Raw genomic sequence first — 18900 nt, 5'->3', positions numbered from 1 at the left:
GTCAGTGTCTGAAAAGGGCTTACAGAAAAATAGTATTGGCATATCTGGTACAGCTACCTAAGTATAGGGCAACTCTTGCGTTCAGAAACATTTTTCCTGATTATCAGTGGGTTTGGTGTAGAAATTTAAATAAAGCCATGCTAATTTCAGCTAAAAAGCACTGTCTACCTCATGTTGTATTAGGACACTCCAAAGAAATATTTATTTTGAAGGTATTTCCTTCCACAGGAAATGAAAGGTGAGGAGATACTTTCCATACAATAATTCAGAGCCCTTAAAATTAAAGTCCTATGCTAAGTTGCCCTCTATAGGAGCCTCTTTTGCTCCCTCTGTCCATTGACTATGGAAGATTCTTCTTTCTAGAACATGGGGAGGGGGGGGAGGGGGGGGCGGCGGCAGGGAAGAGCCATGTGAATTCCCCCTTGAGCATCCACTAGGAAAAAGTCTGTATGTTCTTCTTTTGCAAGATACCATATGAATTACTTTGCATTACTTATTTTCTAAATACAACCATACTTATAATAAAACCATCATTTAAGAGTGTCAATTAAGTTTTTATCAAATAACATTTTTAAAATCAGTGTTTTCCACAACATATTTTTTCTAACTTACCAAGAAAATATTTTCAAAGTATTGTTTGCCCATTTATTAAAAATACAGCCGTAAAACCCCCTTAAACCCATCCCAATATTTACCCAAATAGAAGTCACATCTTACCTCTTTCTCCAGATATGACAACACAGATTCTGTTTCATTCAGAAGAGCAACACTGCATTTTCCCCTAAACAAACATAAGGAAGAACTGTTACTTTGTAAAAAGTTTGCATTTTTATTAAGTCAAAAAGTTATTTGCAAAAAAATGATTTAGTTATGCTTTAAACTTCCACATTAAAAATATAATAAAATGCATCTTGTCATGCTTTTAAGATACCAAAATTAATATCAAAGCAACAAAATTAATGGCTGTACTGACCCAAGCACTCAAATACATAGGAATTCTGCCAAACTGGGAAACAGAGAAGCAATGAAAGAACAAGAGGTACTATGGCAAACAATAAATACACATACAATTAATAAAAAGGCCTGGATGAATGAAGTACCACCTCCGAGTGACTTATCTCCAGTAAATTCAGTGCCTAATGTGAAAAAAATAACCCAAACTAGAAACAATATAAGGTTTTACCAATGGCCTGTAAAAAAAAAAGTATTTTTCTTTTTTTAATGGAATTCTTTCCAATAATTAAGCATGGAATTATATTCATTTCTCTATGGCCGCATAAAAACGTTAACTACCACGTTTTGTGCAGGCTGCCAGTAGAAAGCTTCCCTTTATTCAGTAGTGGTACAGATCTGCCCATGTATAACGTGTAGATAACGCAATGGGAGTTTGACCCCACTACCCCCACACCTTTCTCTCCCCTCTTTCTCACCCCCTTCTCCCCCAACATTCCTTTGGCCTCAAATTCCTCTGCCTCTGAGTCCTCTGCAAGTAATCTGCAGAATTATTTTTAACAAACGGTATTTTAAAGAAACACATAGATTTGGAGGAAAAATGTTAAAAGTGTGCTGAATCATCTCTCTAGCAACTGCATTTTTATGCTATCATTTTCAACGGAACTACCATTTTATAATAATATATATTTATTACCCCTTACCTACATCACCTTGTGTTTCATGCACCTAAGTTTTATTCCATTTCTATCAGTTTAGTCGGTATTTACCAGGAGGTTCCAGTGGCCTTACACATATAGCTATATGACCTCTGCCCAGAACACCCTTCTCCCATGGAACAGACCAGCACACAAATATAGAAAAGGTAATTGTTTGCAGAGACCTCCTTGATTTTAAGATAACACCAAAGGAGTTATTGTAAAAACCATCATTCATTTCAGTGAACGATGACTGTTAAGCTCAACCACAAGCATTAGATGCCAATTGTTAACAGCTGATCATTAAGTGAACATAACCAGCTAACATCTTATTCATTGCCATTGCACATCATAGGAAATGGGGTTAAACCACACTTAAGTCTGCAGTAAACAACCTCCTTAATTTCTCAGGAGAACCACATGACCAAAGAGAAAAGGTGGGAAGATCAGCGAGAAAAATCTGAGCACAATACACAACAGCAGAGGAAAAGACTCCTGCAGCAGAGAAGTAGGAAACCTTCTCTATACCCGACCATGTCTTTGAATGTTTTTTGAAGCTTTTGGCCTTGATAATTCCACAACATTCGCTTCTAAAAATTAATTATATGTTGTACCATTAAATCAGTTTGTCAACGTTATTTTAATGCTTTTCTTAGTGTTCAAGGCTAAACAGGAGTTAACCTTTCCAGTTTCCTTCTATTCCATATAGCTCTAGTATGCTCTGTCCACTATTTAACTCCAATTATTACAGAGGCATTCCTTCACTGTCATTGCGACTGCAAGAGTATTTTATTGACTGACCTTATACCTTATTGCTGGTAATTTAAAGAATTTTGTTTTATTTCATTAAGAGACAAGATTAATCCCCCAGCATGTGTTCTGAGTGAGCGAATTTCTAGTCAATGTTACATTTCTTTGCACAGCACTTTAACCATTTAATGGCTGGAGCCACACACACACGTAACATTTTATATGCATATATGATCTCTCACATGCACGGACTACAGTCTCAAAAAAGACAATACTAGGCATACAGTAGTAGGTACCACATAAAAATGAAAAATAAAAACCAACAAAACTGAAAACAGGTAAATTACATAGAGTCAAAATTAGGAAAAATAATCTATATTACAGTTACCAGTTTCTATAATCTAGAAACCTGTAATACTTCTTACAAATTATTTAGAATTTTTTTCCAAATGCATAAAAGCCTACCGTTTATCTATCTCCTCTTTCTCTTTTTTTCCATCAGAGGAAAATCCTCTCAGCCTATTGTAAACTGTCTACGGTGTTGAACCAAGCATCTAGCTCATTATACTGTCTCTGGCATCTCTCAATCATGGATGCCTAGGAAAGAACTTTAGTGAATACAGATTTGCAGTGCTATGTCCCTCAATATTCTCCAACCACCACTGCACTTTTCACCTTTTCTTCCAATACTAATAATCAAAATGCCCTGGAGAGAAAGTTAATGTGGTTTAAACCACATTACAACAAGACTTGGAGTTCTTTCTCTAAGGCATGTATCCAAAAATCCAGAGCTTCTCCAGATTTAAATGTAATCTGTCTCCTCCTCACAGTGTTCTGGAAGTTTGTTCATTAATGTTTTTAAACAATTTCAGATAATTGGGACAGATGGAGTTATATCAAATAAAGAATCAATGTAACAGGATAAAATCTGACTATTCTAACCTAGACAGAAGAGAAGCAAGGGGGTGCTAGTTACCTAGCTAGTTACCCACCTACAGAGACAAATGAAAGAGAATATGAACTACATCTACTAGATTGTAAAATCAGTTACACACCAAAATAAAATGATACTCTCTTTGCAGACACCAGGATTTCTGAAAGTTTTGAGTATTATTTAGAGTGGTAGAGTATAATGCCATAGTTTCATTGTTCTATTGGTGGAGTCTCCTGCCTGAAACGTGTCACAAGAGCTAACCAAACTAAGGTAAAAATTACAAATTACCCAGCTTTCGTGGATGAAAAAAAAATTAATAAAAATTGGAGAGATGTCAAATATTTATTCAGGTATGAAACCTTCTTGTTCTTATCCGACTCTAATTCTTTGATTTAAGCTGTATTCCTCCACCAAGCAGCATTATTGACTTAACTGGTATCAACAGGGTGAATTACTAGTAAATAGAATCAGAAAGTCTCAATGATGTTAAGATTACATATCTGGTTTTGACCTTTTTCTCAAACTAAAAATATTCAGAAAAATATTTTTTACTTCCTACAGAATTAGGCAAAATTTATCTTGTACGAATGTTGAGGGAAAGTTTCAGATACTTCAGCAATGTACAAATAACAGCAAACAAAAAATAAGTTAGCTTTTATGTTTTCAGTTACAATTTAATTCTGATGAGACTAAATTGTCCCTTCGGAATCCTTTCTGCTCTTAGATGTACTTTGTATTTAAACTGGTCACAAATAAGAAGTTCTTCCATTGAGCTAACAACAATACCAGCAAAACTTGTTATATTATTAAATCAGTCAGCAATAAAAAGTAATTTAGAGGTCTTGCAGTAAAAGGAGACAACAAAGATTGCCCATATATATGCTCATGGTATTACCAGCCTCTATCATATAAACCACTCCCGATTCAGTTGCTTCCCTCTGTCCTAGGTACCAGAGCTACAACTCATAACTTTTTTCTTTCTTCAAAGGATTAACCATGTGAAAACTGTTTTCATGTTACACCTTCTTTCACTCTCATTTGTTAAAAGCTCTTGTCTGCTTTTAAAATTTTTATATGCTATTCTTGCAGGCAATTTCTTCATGTTTTCACCAGACGAGTAAGCCCACAAGATACAAACCTTATTTTAATAAGGATTTCTTGGGACAGGAGGTATATAAACGAAAATTACAGAAAGAAATTACAAAAGAAACAAAACAGTGCCTGTTAACCAGAACAAACCACAGGAGTGGAAAAGGCACACTCTTGGGTATGGTATCATGCCATGTGAGTTTCCTATGGCAAGGTAGATGTAGTCTGGGTGAGACTGATGCAGTGTAAGAATCCTCAGAACTCATTGCTCTGGGTTCCCACCAAGTCAATGAAAATTGATATGCCTTCATCATTCAGATACAAGTTGAAGAAAGAAAATAATATATACAGACATGATCCCAGACTTTGAAATTCTGCTATTAACAATTATTAACTGCGCTCCTGAATATGACAGAATTATGTTGGATAATTCTGTACATATATACCAATTGTCTCTTGCTGATCTTCATCAAGAAATGTTGGTGTCTCAGTAGCGATTTGGAACACAGAAGTGAGTCACTAGCTAGACAGTCTGAGAATAAAATAACAGGAGAGAATATTAGGAAATATTATGTTTGTGAGGAAACATAATTAACATACGTTGTTACTTCAACAAGAACCAGAGACTGAATTAAAAAGAAGGTGCATAATGAAGAGGGGTAGAAAGGTTTTGTGCAGGAGTATTGCTCAGGAGTAACCTTTCCCATATTCTGCATAAAGGGAAAGAAGGGAGAAAAAAGGGTCCAGATATTGAGTACAGGAGGAGACAGCTACTTTAAAAAAGGTTTTTCCTCAACTGTCTTAAGTGGGAAAGTTTCCTGAAGATTTCCAACCAAACAACCACTTTGAGCCAAGTCCTGATCCCTTACAAGGAGTCTAAATTGCAGTGATGATCACCAAACCACAGACTAGGAACGATGGAGTCCAAAGAGCTTCTGCTAATTATATTAAATTGATTCCCCAGTTATGGGAAGCCAACACTAAGAGTACTTATGCATTTTACTTTTAAGCGCAGTTTAAGGGGCACAGAACGATGCATGTACCAAAGTCTTTATAGCAAATTTCAAGTTCTCTAGATTGCAAAGATATTTAAACTGGAGAGCAAGCTATTGCATAACACTAAAACCAAGAAAATAAAAGCATCGTCAGAGTAATTTAAATCTGCAACACACCCCTAACTAGAGTTCAACTTTTAAAATACTCAATCAATAACTAGAATTGACAGAAGAAAGATCTACATTGTATTGATTCATATTTAATTGGCTTGAATTTGGCGCTGCTCATTTACAGAGCCATCTTGAACATGAGAAAAAAAAAACCAAAAAACAACATTTGATAGGTGAATACTACTGGGATCTGTGTCTCCAACAAAACGATACTAATCTCCCAAACACTACAAGTTTGTACATCTGTGGCCAAAAGATACATCAATAAACTTGATATTACCTGATTAACACACTCTTGATCAAATAAAATTAAGAACAGAATGCACATCAAATTGATTTATGTACATCTAAATGAACTAGTAAATGCCTCGCATCTAAACATACACACAGATCATATGGATGGCCCATGCTTTTTATCCTGCACGTGGCTTTTAGTCAAAAAATTCAGTTTTAGACTCCAGCCTAAAAAATTAGAACTAGAGTGCTCTTTCTGAACACTTTAAATTAGTAAGATTTAAAGGCAGTCTCTTGGAGCAATCATGCACAACTGACATGGATTTAAAAGTAATCTGTAGATAATGTTCAAATTTTATTCTCAAGGTTCCAACTTTTAGATAGTTCTCACCACTGTTGTCTAGTCACAATCTAAACAGGAAAGAGCATTCCCAATGTGAAACAAATTTACAAAAGACAAAATTAAAGGAGACTTTGCATTCTGTAACAATTTACACAGTTTATATGCTTAAACTACTGTGCTGTTAGCCGAAGAGCCAAAGTATCCAACAACTCTACCAGATGATCTCACCTTAATAGTTGCAGAAAATGTTAAAAGGTCAATGTATGAATCTATGAACGTACACACACTTGAAACAAGCTTCAAAACATTATCACTTAAAACTGGATTTACACTAATACTGTTCCAGTCTACATTACTGTCTGAATCTTGTGTTCTGTAGCTGAGAAGGGTCTACAAGAAAACCCTGAGTAGAAAGAACAATGCACTGAGTGCCACGGAGAGAGGTAAATGTTTTCTTGGTCTGGGCACAGTAAAACTACATGCTTTGATATCTCAAAATAAGCATAACCATATGTATACTTTCAATAAACTATTGTAAGAAACTGAAGTCACTGATATTTTTCCTCTAGGGGTTAATTCATGCTAAAAAGTAAAAAAATTGTTACCCTTTAGCACAGCAGCAGCAATGCACAAGTATTGAACAAAAACACAGGAGGCTGGTTAGGAATGATTTTTCACTGTGGCATTACACAGCCGCCCAGCTCAGAAGCAATGCATGTCACTCCATGCAACTGAATTTAAAGTTTTGCACCACATGAAAGACTCCTACTTCATAATTATGTCACCACAGGGAAGTAAGTAGTGATTTTCAGGTATTTAAGTGACAACTTTCTACCGATAAATATACTTTTTCTTATACTGGTACTGGCTACTGACCACATCTGAAAAAAAAGATTCAGCCTAGACTGAATCTTCATCTTAATTCATGTAAGAATTCTCCAAATTCTATTGGAAAAGAAAAAAAGAAAAAAAAAATAATCAGACATGCTTCAAAAGTCCCTTTGCTCTAAATAAACTCAATCCAGAAAGGAAGAATTCCTTTCTTAACAACCCAAATCATCAGGTAAGCACATACCTATGCAAAGCAGATTCATTCCTTATCCAGTCTGATTTATGCCAGAAAATAAGTCAGGCTTATAAGGCTCAAAGTAAGCTTTTACAAATTAGCTAAAATTTGTATCTCGTATACACACACACACAAGAGGTATATAAACGCGTACACGCATACCCCCCATACTCCAGAAACTTCTAGTTTGCCAAGAATGCCAAAACTAGAAATCCCGTGGTAATACCACTAAAACCTAAGGTGCCATGTCTTAAAAAGTCACAGCAATTCTTCTATAAAATGACCTGCCTTATCTGTCTTGAGCTTCAGACCATTTGGTGTGTTTTAAATGAAGGAATCCCACATTCAGAAAAAAGTATTTCTCGACACCTTAGTTGTTTGAAATAGCAATATTAGTGAGTCCTGATGAGATCATGAAGAAGAAAGGACAGCATAAAGAAAGCTGTATGATAAAACTGAGTAATTTCTTATGCATCTAAAAAGCATCACGCTCTTATAGGCAGTTTGTAAGCACAGCATGTTTTTATAAACTGCACATACTTACGCTACTTCTTCCAGTATGTCTACAAAGTGGTACCAACCAAAGTTATTTTAGTCTACCCAGGAGCTAGGGCATAATTTAACACAAAACAAACAAACATACAAACAAACAAACAAACCCCCAAAATACCAAACTCAAAAAAAAAACCCAAACAAACAAAAAAAACCAACAACAAAAAAAGACAACATTGTGTTCTGGACTGCATTACTGATCAGAATGATGTCAAAAGATATGGGGGGCGGGGAGAGTAAAAATGTATGAACTAATACAATTAGTTCATACTAACAATTTCAGAACTGAGGAAAATCAAGATTCTTATACCTTGATACTTTCAAAGTTCGAGTACACTTTTTTTATATACTTACATGTAAAAATATGCAGAAGCTCCAAATTTCTTGATAAAAATTAAAGAACTTTTCTCATGACCAGACTATTTAGAAGCCTTTTAATGTCACACAAGCACAGGCATTCCACAAAAATATTCACCTTCTCCCAATCATATTAATCAGCTTTTAATAAAATGATCTTATGCAATCACAATCTTTAAAAGGCTCATTAAGTCCTTTCTGTGTGGGAACAGAAGTAATAACCAAGCCAAGAGCACCTTAAGATACTTTGGGGTTTGTTTCTGGTTTGGGTTTTTTTGTTTGTTTTCTGGTTTGTTTGTTTTTTAAATAAAGACTATGTATGAAAAGGATTCCTAACTTAGAAAGAACTACAGATTTCAGAATCAGAGTTCAGAAAGTTTTTCTGAGTTAAGGCCATAGGTATATAGAAAACTTGAATTTGCTGCTGATGCCAAGCAACGAATATAATCCTCTAAGAAATACAAGAAACACTTAGTTCATTCAATGACAGATTAAATAAATACTCCCCATTAAAGATTAGGGTGTAGATTTATTACAGTTATTTGAATAATTTCCATAATGACAGGCATGCTCATAATGCACAGGTATCATACACAGACATGTTGAGTCCAGGAATCAAGCTCAGCCAGAATTTCAGCATCTTGAAATTGTGTCCAAGGAAAGCAAAAAGTACTCTGTGAAAACACAGTCTCCAGGAGAAAAAAAAAATTATAAAAAAATACTATGTGACCAGAATCCCTGCATTTACAAAAAAAAAAAAAAAAAGTGGAGTGGTACAAAACCACGTAATTAGCAACTTATAAAACTATAAAGAATATAGTAAACTATCCATCACTTGGAAAGTTTTCAACCAAGCACGGATGTCTCACTGAAATACACAATTTAATTCAAGCACAAACAGTTGGGATCATGTCAACAGTCACTGCACAAAATTGTGTGGCCTGAATCAGGTAAAAGAGCAACTAAAGAGGTTATGACAATCCCACACCACTCTTCTTTGGTCCCAGGGAAGGACTCTTAAAAACTTGTACTCAAACTCTAACTTACCAGAAAGACTGTTGAACAGAAGTAATTTAGCAAATTTCATTTTTATTTACTCAAGATAAATATTTATCACCCTGCTGTAACTAAGAAAAAATTTTGACATAGTACTTTATTCTTTAACCCTAACAAAAAACCACACAACTGTATCAACCAACTAAATCATCAACATGATGGCAACCAAATGTAATTATATATTTGAAATCCTCTTTCCCCTTCACAAATGGCCACTACTCTTTGAAACTTTTCTCCATCCTCAAGCTGTTTTGATTTTAGTCAAATAGTCTGTATAGAAGCCTCTTTTTATTTTGCATAAATGAGTTCATATTTCCTTTTTTTTTTTTTAAAGTGTTATTGTAGTATAGAGCAGCCCAAAAGATTCACGCCTAATTTTATTACATCTGAAAATGCTTGGCTTACATATGCTTTCCAAACATTTTAAATAATAATAATAAATAATAACAACAATAACAATAATAATAAACAAACACAAAAACCCACAACCCCAATACTGAGACAGTTATTAGCAAACAAGAACTAAGCAAAGATAATGAAATGGCAAGAGGAACCCTGATGGATCAATAAATTCTTCTATACAACTCATAGGAAGTATTAAATTTAAAAGCAATTACAACTGATGTTAGAATTTAATGCAATCTTTTACTGCAATCTAAATGTGTTTTTCACCTGTTAACTCTTGAGACCTTACGAATGAAAAATAAATCTAAAGCCCAAGTCAGATAACCCAGTGCATCTCTCCAACAAGATAAGTTTTTGCAGATTTTTATACAAGGAACCCATTTCATCACGTGCTAAGTTTTATGGTGAATTTTACAACACTGGCAAACAATTTCACCTTTATGACAACTTCCAGCATTTTTTCTTCCCCTGTGCCTTCACATGCCTTTCCAAAATACTATGTTTGGTAATGCTCAAATCTCTGAAAACCCACAGTACACAGCACTTTGGTTCAACTCAGCCCCGCTCTGGGACTGGCATTGCTTACAGGAGCCATCTGCATGAATTCTGGGTGCGTTCACTCTGTGACATTAATGAAGGAGAGTGTTCAGTGAGCCTGGCTGGCAGCATAGCTCTGTTACGAGGACATCTGGGGATTACAGTGCCTGGCAAAACAGCATCTGTAACATGCGGGAATTAGGAAGGAAGGAGGGGTGCTTCTAACCTTACACATTTGAGCAGATAGGGGAGGTAACAGTTTCACTTGTAACTTGATAAGTAGGCACTAAGGTAACAAGCCTTGTCTTTGACACCCAAACTAGTACAATCAGCTTGTACTGTACCACATGCCACCACTCCAGAATGATGCTGCACTGACCTAGGCAGTTATACCTTCTTAAATACATCCCACTGCAGAACACTGTATGCAAGGCAGCATTGCCATGTTTAATTACTACTATACTACCCACTTCCAATTCTTTCCTAAATCTGGCTTTTTTTTTTTGGTGCCAAAACTTACACCATTTCCTAAAGCTACTAAAATGGCATAGTGACACCTACTGTAAAGGGGAACCAAGGTGAAGTCTAAAAAATCCCATTATTTATAACAAAACAAATTATATCTCAAGAGAGTTACATAAAATGTATATAGCAAAATAAAAAGCATGAGAATAAGGAATGAAACTGTACTTCAGTAATTAAAAAGCAAACAAATTACATTAGAATTATTCAAAACTCAACATTACAGACCAAACAGCTTCAGAATTAGACTTGCACATTAAAGAAATCTAACCTGCTAAAATAACTGCAAGGCATCTCAACTATAAAGTAGTGGCACCAGGTGTATAAATGAGACATTACTTTTATTCTAATTCACAATTACAAATATAGTAATCTCAGTCATAGGGTTTTTCAGACAGAGGACTGTAATTTTCTCTGCCATTCAGTTTAAAAAACATAAAAAGAGTAAAGTTAAGAAAGATGAAACAAAAGCAGTGAATGTATACTATTAAAAATTAAATAAAAACATGCCACACCAGGTAAAATAATTTTATTCCCTTAAAGTACAAGCAGAAAGGCAACCAAACTCACTTTCTTTTCTTGGCTGAAGATGTCAGTAGAAGTTCAAGATCTGTAGCTGCCAAAAGCAACTATAGATGGTTCAGCTTCCTCTATTCTCTTAAAATCAGTTTTAGCTTTCTCCTCTTCCTTCCAAAGGGACTGAGCTTTTGTATTCTCACTCTTGAGAGAACTGATCTCCATTCTCCACTCTATTCTACTGTACCATTTATTTTCTCCTGTAAAGCCAACTGCTCCTATCTAGGGGCTAAAACTGCAGGTGGTAAGAGCAAAGGCCCACTGAATGGAGCTACTCAGACTTTCATTGCATGAGTATCTGCTAGCTTTCTATACGGAGATGACTGGCTTGGTAGACCAGTGACAGCAGTGAATGTCATCTACCCTGACTCTAGCAAGGCTTGCAGTGTGTTCCACAGTGTCCTTTAACAAGACTGGTAACATACGGACTAGGTAAGTAAACAGCAAGGTTGGAAAAAAAACAACTGGACCACCAGGCTGAAAAGATTGTAGTGAGTAGTACGAAGTCCAGCTGGCAGCTGGTTACTGGGGGCATCCCCCTAAGTGCTGATACTGGCACCAACAGTTTAACGTCTTTATTATCTGAACAAGTTAACTGAATACATTTTCAGCAAGTCTGCAGATGATACTAAACTGGATTTGTTCCCTCTTAAGGTATGACAACTAAAGGGAGAAATCCTACTGCTGTCTTCAATTACCTAATGAAAAGATATATAAAATAAGACAGAGCCGGGCTCCTTTCAGAGAAGCATAGTGATAGGACAAGAGGCAGTGGACAGTAAGTTTCAACAAGGGAAATCCCAGTTACGTGGTGGGAGAAAAATCTGCACCACAATTGTGGTCAAACACTGGAATCGACACCCAGAGAGGCTGTGGAATCTCCATCCTTGGATATTCTGGAGTACCGATGGCAGAAAGCTGGAGGAGTAGCACCTTCACAACATTCCTCCTTCACAGGACAGGCTAATTAATAAGAGTTATTGAGAATCACAGAATCTGAACATTAACAAGTTAAAAAGCCAAACAAGGAATATTTTGCCGTGTATTTTCCTTCTTGTTTCTTTTTAAAATGGAGTTAAGATTGTTAAAATGTCATTAGACTACATTAAGCTTGTTTCAGAATTTGTCTGGTAAAGGTCTTAGCAACACATGACAGCACAGCCCTACAGCATTCATCTGTTCTGAAAAGTAGATGCAAGTCGTCACTCTGCATCTGCCTGCTGTGTAGTGCTGCATGTACTACAAATTCACGTGTTTTTCTGGCTTCTTTGTGAAGTATGTACTGGAGAACCTCTATTGTATTTGCTCCCTGAGCTAGAAGAAGCACTGTAAATGACTTCTCACATGTAATCTTCTCTCTATGAAGAGAATACCTTATTTCAGTGTCTAAATGTCAAAGTAAGTGAAAGAAACTGTGCAGGATTATTATCTCTATGCTGTAGCTGGAGAAGCAGAGATTTGACAGTTAAATGACTTTCTCCAAGTCAGAGAACAAGTAGCTGAATCAAGCACAGGAAATTAAAACAAAAATTTCCAACTTCCAGTTTTTGTGTTGGCAGTGAGAAAGATAAACCACACATTTGCCAATGAGACAGAAAATACATATGCACATACAAAGTGTTTCTCCTGTTGGAGCATACACACTTTTTTTTTTGGCAGCTTCTAGTCTGAAATGGCCAAGGGGAGCTGGATGTAATGAGAAAACAAAAATTCCTTCAGGATGCAATGTTAAGAGCGCTTGTTTTACACTTACTACACTCTTCCCTGTCACTGTGCTCTTTCTTTTCCATTTCTAGGTACATCATCCCCCCAACACAAAAAGAATTCGCTTGACTGCTGAATAGAAGATGACGTGAGTGCTTACATCATTTACAGGAAGAAATCAACAAGCCCTTTTGGAGCTTTAGCAAGCCTCTTCCTACATTAGCATTAGGGCAATTTAAAACAACGCTTGAAATGCTTTTGCAACATTTAGCCAAACTCAATCACGACTCCTTCACATTTACTGAAGTAAGTTGGGGTAATTTTATTTTTAAATGTGTGCAGCCCTAAATTGCACATCTGACCACTGAGTCACTGTCTCCTTTCCAAACCCATCTGTGGTTTCCCTGGGCAGACATAACAGTCGAAGTTCCTCTGGCCAGCAGAATAATTAAAAAAACCCAACTCTTCTAAAGTAGGAATGGACTGACTTTATACCACATTATCAACTGATGCTCTAACTGGCAAGCCAGAGCTCTGAGACTCTTGTCCCTTCCAAGGCTCAAACATGAAGAGAAGGAAAAACCAAAGGCAGTTCCAAAGTAGTTCATGGGACAACCTAGCACAACTCAGCTGTGATCAATCACACCCTTTTGCAAGGTAAAGGCTGAAGTGTTCAAGCAGGTAGGCTACTGGCAGGCAATCCACCTCAACAGAATACACACATAATTACTTTTTCTTACCTGATATGTGTTGCTGGAAGGGACTCATACTGGCGAGAAAGGAAGAGCTCTCTGTGCTTCAACTGATGTTTCTGTTTATCAGTCAAATCAACCTCAATTGTAGTTTCAGACTCTTCTTCAACTTCTTCTGCAGAGAAGCAGAGCGTAGGTTGAAATTAACTCTGTTGCATAACACCATTGCAGCCATTTCAGCTGACATACCCCCCATCCCTTAGCAACCTCCCTTAGTATTTCAAAGAAGAGTTTAACAAGACTACAGTTTATGTAACTTGACAGAATATTATGTATTTTGAATTCTATACTATCTACTTAAACGCTTGAAAAAATTATGCTCCTCTCCTACTGTACTAAGAGTTAATGTCTTTTACCCAGCTGTAAGAACAATTCTGACAAAATTACTCATTCTTTTTTCATCTTCTTTCATCTGTTTTTTTCTCTGGGGGTAGGTATTGCTTGCTGACCAGTTCTGGTTTAGATTTTCTGTTGCTGATATTGATATTACTAAAACTTTAACAGAAGTCCTGGGGAAAAGCATACTTTCTATGAACAAAAATTTACTAAACACAATTGCAGTCCAAGACTGCCCGATCACAGTCTAAGAAAACTGAAAAAGCCTACCGCCTTCCATTGTGTTAACCTTATTAGATACTGACAACAAATACCGTTTATTTTCATATTTAACTAAGATTTAAAATTATTTCTATTTTAAGTGACAGCACTATTTAATCTAGAAGATAGCATCTGTAACAGCAAATCGTCAATTATATAGTTCTTTTTAAAGCGTATTTTCAGTTGAAAACTATCTTTTATAGTTAGTCTAATCTGAAATTCTCTAGTATTACCTCGTATGTGATAAAACCAAGGCAATCATTCCCTTTTAAAGATTTAAACCAACTGTAAACTGGGAACATAAAGGAAGAAATAAAAGCAGATACTGGAAAGCATCACATACAGAGTTAAAGAGCAACCTTCACAGTGGTTGCTAACATGTCATACGATGACAGGCTCTCTGAAACAGCTACTCTGGGATCTTCATGGCTGAAATCTGCCTTCCTAGCGGATTCTTGGGACATGGGGAACTGGAATATATACTTGCTCTAGGTTCCCAGAAAGGACAAAAAGCATACGTGAATACTGTACGCAAAAATACAGACACTTTAATAATTTCTCTAATATTTGGCAATTTTCTGCCTGCTAAATTATCCATCAGCTGCAAAACCAAGTGTACTTTATAAAATACGTCTCAGAAATTAAACAATGAAACCTCAGCATTAGGTGGTATTTCACGTAACTACCTAGAACAGATCACCTCATCTGCTCTTCCAACAATAACCATTTTTACAAACAACCTACAGACTCTATTTCAAAATGAAGCCTGCCTGCATCCTCATGGCAACCACAGTTCTCTCCAAATGCAACACTTTATTATTTTATTTTTTTTTAATCATGCCTGTGTGTAGCTCATTCCACTTGTAATTGTTCTTTCCACAAAAGTCATAAAACAATACACTCTCATATAACCAACTCCTTCAAAATTGATTCCATCCACTTTCAGGCTATCTTGCTGTAGACCACCCCGCCCATCACCTTCTTTATTTTGGCATGTTTTGTGGGGAGATAGAATAAGAATAAACAAAGATTAAAACAAGATTCCCCCTAGTCTCACCTGACACCCCACAGCCTCACCTGACACATGTACAGGTTCAAGTCAGACCACAACTCAGTTCAGAATTATTCTGGCATCTATAATACTAACAATAAATAAAGCTTTAAAAAAAAAAAATCCGTGCAAAGGCAAAACATTTTTTTAATTAAGCAAGTAATTAAAGAAAAAACCAGAAATTAATGTTAAAAGGTTTATGTTTCAAGCAATTAATAGCTATGACTGTTTATTACAGTAAATGACCATTACAAGCTACATTTGTATTTCAAAGTTCAAGCATTAGTATTTCTTCTTAAAATACCAAGACATGCCAGTGGTTGCTTTATTGTTTGGGGTTGTTTTTTTTAAATAAATGTACTGCTTGTAGTATTCTACAGGTTCAAAGTTCTGTTGGCTATTTATTTCCTCTCTCCTTCCTGAAAAATATCAAAGCAATGTAATCTTATGTTATAACCATCTGAAAACAGCTGACAAAAAGCAGTCCTAACACAGGTGTCTGGGACCATTTTATATTGACATATCCAAAACATCTGACTGCAGATACCACACAAAACACAGGAGAATATGTGCCATTTTGAAGTGGCTGCAGGGAGCCAGAGATGATATTCCGGAGAATTTATAACAGCTTTAGACACCTATGCTCAAGTATCTTAATAGCTCCCTCAGAGTAAGAAATCTAAAAAAAAATAAAATAAAATAAAATAAAATAAAAATTAAAAATGCAAGAACTTGATTCATATATTTATTGCACTAATCTTACATAAACCAAGAAAGTGTTGATCCAAGAGCCTGAAGCTGAAATTAAACATCTCTTACACACATCTCTTAAAACACTGGAACCTCAATGTGAAACAATGTAACTTTTTCTGTTGTATTTTTAGAAATAAAACATATATGTTTTACTCATGATGACCTGACAAGCTCAGTAGTAGATAGAACAAGCCATGGCCAGACACAGAACAGTTCCACTCTTAACACAATATAATTTATCACCAGGATAATTTTACAGTTTTCTTCTTCTACGTTATAATACAGAAACAATGCTAACAGTAGGATTAGCATTTCGTAAAACAAGTAATAGTTTGCCCCAGCAGTAACACAAACCTGTACCAGGGAAGGAAACACTGGATAGCATAAAGAAGCAAGAAAACTAAATTTGCTTGATGGCAAATACAAAACCAATTTGCTTGATGGCAATACAAAGAATTCTGCATCTGAACAAACCTTTAGACAGCTGCTTTCGAAACAGTTTTTTGCTCATATCAGGCCTTAACACCTATTAGAAAAAAAGTGGTGATGAACTTCCAGTACTTTTAGAGATCTCTTCACCTTTTTGACTCAGATTTGCAGCACATGTGAAATTTAATTTGCCATCAAGGAGAGATTATCCTGTCAGAAGGAGTGAAATGGAAGATACCTACAGGAAATCATAAAGTAGCACTAAGCTAAGCACATTTTCAGCACTCAGGAAGAGAAATAAAGCAATGGCTCAGTGAGCACGTATTTTAATGGAGCAATATGGTGATGACATACACAGGCCTCATCATTCCAAGATTAGGGAGAAAACAGAATTCAATTTAAAATTGTTCAGCTTAAAATTGACACAATCCCCATTAGGCCTTGGGTGAAGCTTAAGATAATGCTGTTTTGTACTACTTTTCCTGATTTACAAGAAATATTTCATTATTTAAAGGAAAAACCCCAGCAATTGTAAATACTTACTTTGATCCTGAAAACCAGAGTGATATGGTGATACTTTCAGTGGCAGTGCTGCAGACTTACCCCTTCCCTTTTTTCCTCTGATGGAAACAAGACTTAACTGACTCAGTCAAGCAATGGATACTGGGAAGAAACTGTAATCCTCACCCATTTTACATATGCATCATCACTTTTAAAAACATGAACTATTCCCCCCCCCGCCCCCCATTTAATTTGTGGGATTCACTGTTAGAAAATGGTGGTGTAAATGAGTGTGAGAAGAAGAGACAACTGTCCATGCCACCTAAACTTTGTATACAGTGTCTCTGTTTATAGCTAAATAATGTGATGACTCAAGCTTGCCACTAGAAGGAACTTCTTGTTTTTACAACTGAAGTCAAAATAAACTGAGGGCAAGTCTCTAGAAACACAGTACTCCCATTTAATATAAAATGGTTTAAAAATAACTAAAAAGAAAAATCCTGAAAGACACTTAAACGTTTAAATGCAACTCAAACCACTCTATAGTTAACCATCAGCTAGCAAACGTGTTACACTCCTCTAATGTATTACTCTTCCTTAACAAAGTCAAAACAACCCATCATTTGCTCCCCTCGTCTACTGCAACAGAAAGTAAGAGACATTAGTTTAAACACTGAAGGCTATCTTCAGGGAGGAGTAAATCTTCAGTTTTAAAAGGAAGAAGAAAGTTCTCCCTCTATTGCCACCAAACTGTTGAGCATTATTTTCAGCTAGAGGTTGGCTATATCACAGAACCATGGAAACACAGAGGAATTCAGACTGAACGGGGCCTCAGGAGGTCTCTAGTACAAACTCCTCTTCAAAGTAGGCTCAGCTGTGAGGTCAGCCCAGGTTACTCAGCATTTTATTCAGTAGGCTCTTGAAAACCTCTGAGGACAGAGACCACATAACCCAATCACAGACAAAAAGCTTTTCATTATATCTAATCTGAATCACTCCTGTTTCAGCTCAGTCACTGCAAAAAGTCCAACTCCATCTTCTCTATAACCTCCCCATAGGCACTGGGAGTCCACCCCTTCTCCAAGCTGAACAGGAGCAATTCCCACAGCCTCTCCTAGCAGGACAAGTGCCCATCATGATGGCCTCTGCTGAACCTGCTCCAATTTATCAGCAACTTTCCCATATCAGGGGCCTAAAACTGGATGCGGTACCTAGATGTGATGCAATAATCGGGTGCTGAATAATCAGGGAAGATAATCACTTGCCTCGATTTACTGGCTATGCGCCTGGTGATACAGCCCAGGATGCTGTCTGCCAACTTCATTGCCAGGGAGTTGCTGTCTGCCAGCACCCCCAGGGCCTTTCCTGCAGAGCTGCTCCCCCAAGCCCCTCTGTCCTCAGCTTGTACCCCTGCCAGGGGCTCTTCCTTCCCAGGTGCAAGACTTGGCATTTGTCCCTGCTGAGTATTTTCAGGCTCTCCACAGACCATTCCTCCTGCTTTCTAGGAATCCCTGACTGCCAGCCCTTCCCTCAAGCATATCACCTGGTCACCCCCCTCCAGTGTGGTGTCACCTGCGAACACGATGAGAGGGTACCATGTTGCCTGCTCCAGTCACTGATGAAGACAGCTCCTTGTATAGATCCCTGTGGGACTCCACACAGTATGAACCCTTAACCACCACCCTCTGGCTCAGACCACACAATTAGTTTTTTATTCACCTAGTTGTCCCTTAATCCTGATCAACTCCAATTCCTTGGCCTGGTGTGCCTACCAAAAATGCTACTGCTGCCACAAAAGAAAAAAGCAGGAATGAGACACTGGGAAGACATGATGGGAAAAACCAAGACCACTCCTTTCGAACAGCAGCACAGACCAA

The 18900-nt window shown here is 36.8% G+C and overlaps 1 protein-coding gene across 1 annotated transcript in view; it reads right to left on the bottom strand.

Moving 5' to 3' along the window:
* The window catches only part of MTA3 (metastasis associated 1 family, member 3), a 136635-nt gene that overhangs the window by 97789 nt on the left and 19946 nt on the right, over positions 1-18900 (bottom strand). Inside the window, 2 exon segments of the mRNA XM_010576535.1 lie at positions 718-781; positions 13681-13807. Coding sequence (XP_010574837.1) covers positions 718-781; positions 13681-13807 — 191 coding nt within the window.

This window comes from Haliaeetus leucocephalus, unplaced genomic scaffold, assembly GCF_000737465.1.
Source record: "Haliaeetus leucocephalus isolate CR32 unplaced genomic scaffold, Haliaeetus_leucocephalus-4.0 Scaffold526, whole genome shotgun sequence".
Lineage (NCBI taxonomy): Eukaryota > Metazoa > Chordata > Aves > Accipitriformes > Accipitridae > Haliaeetus > Haliaeetus leucocephalus.
This window is presented reverse-complemented; position numbering and strand designations above follow the sequence as displayed.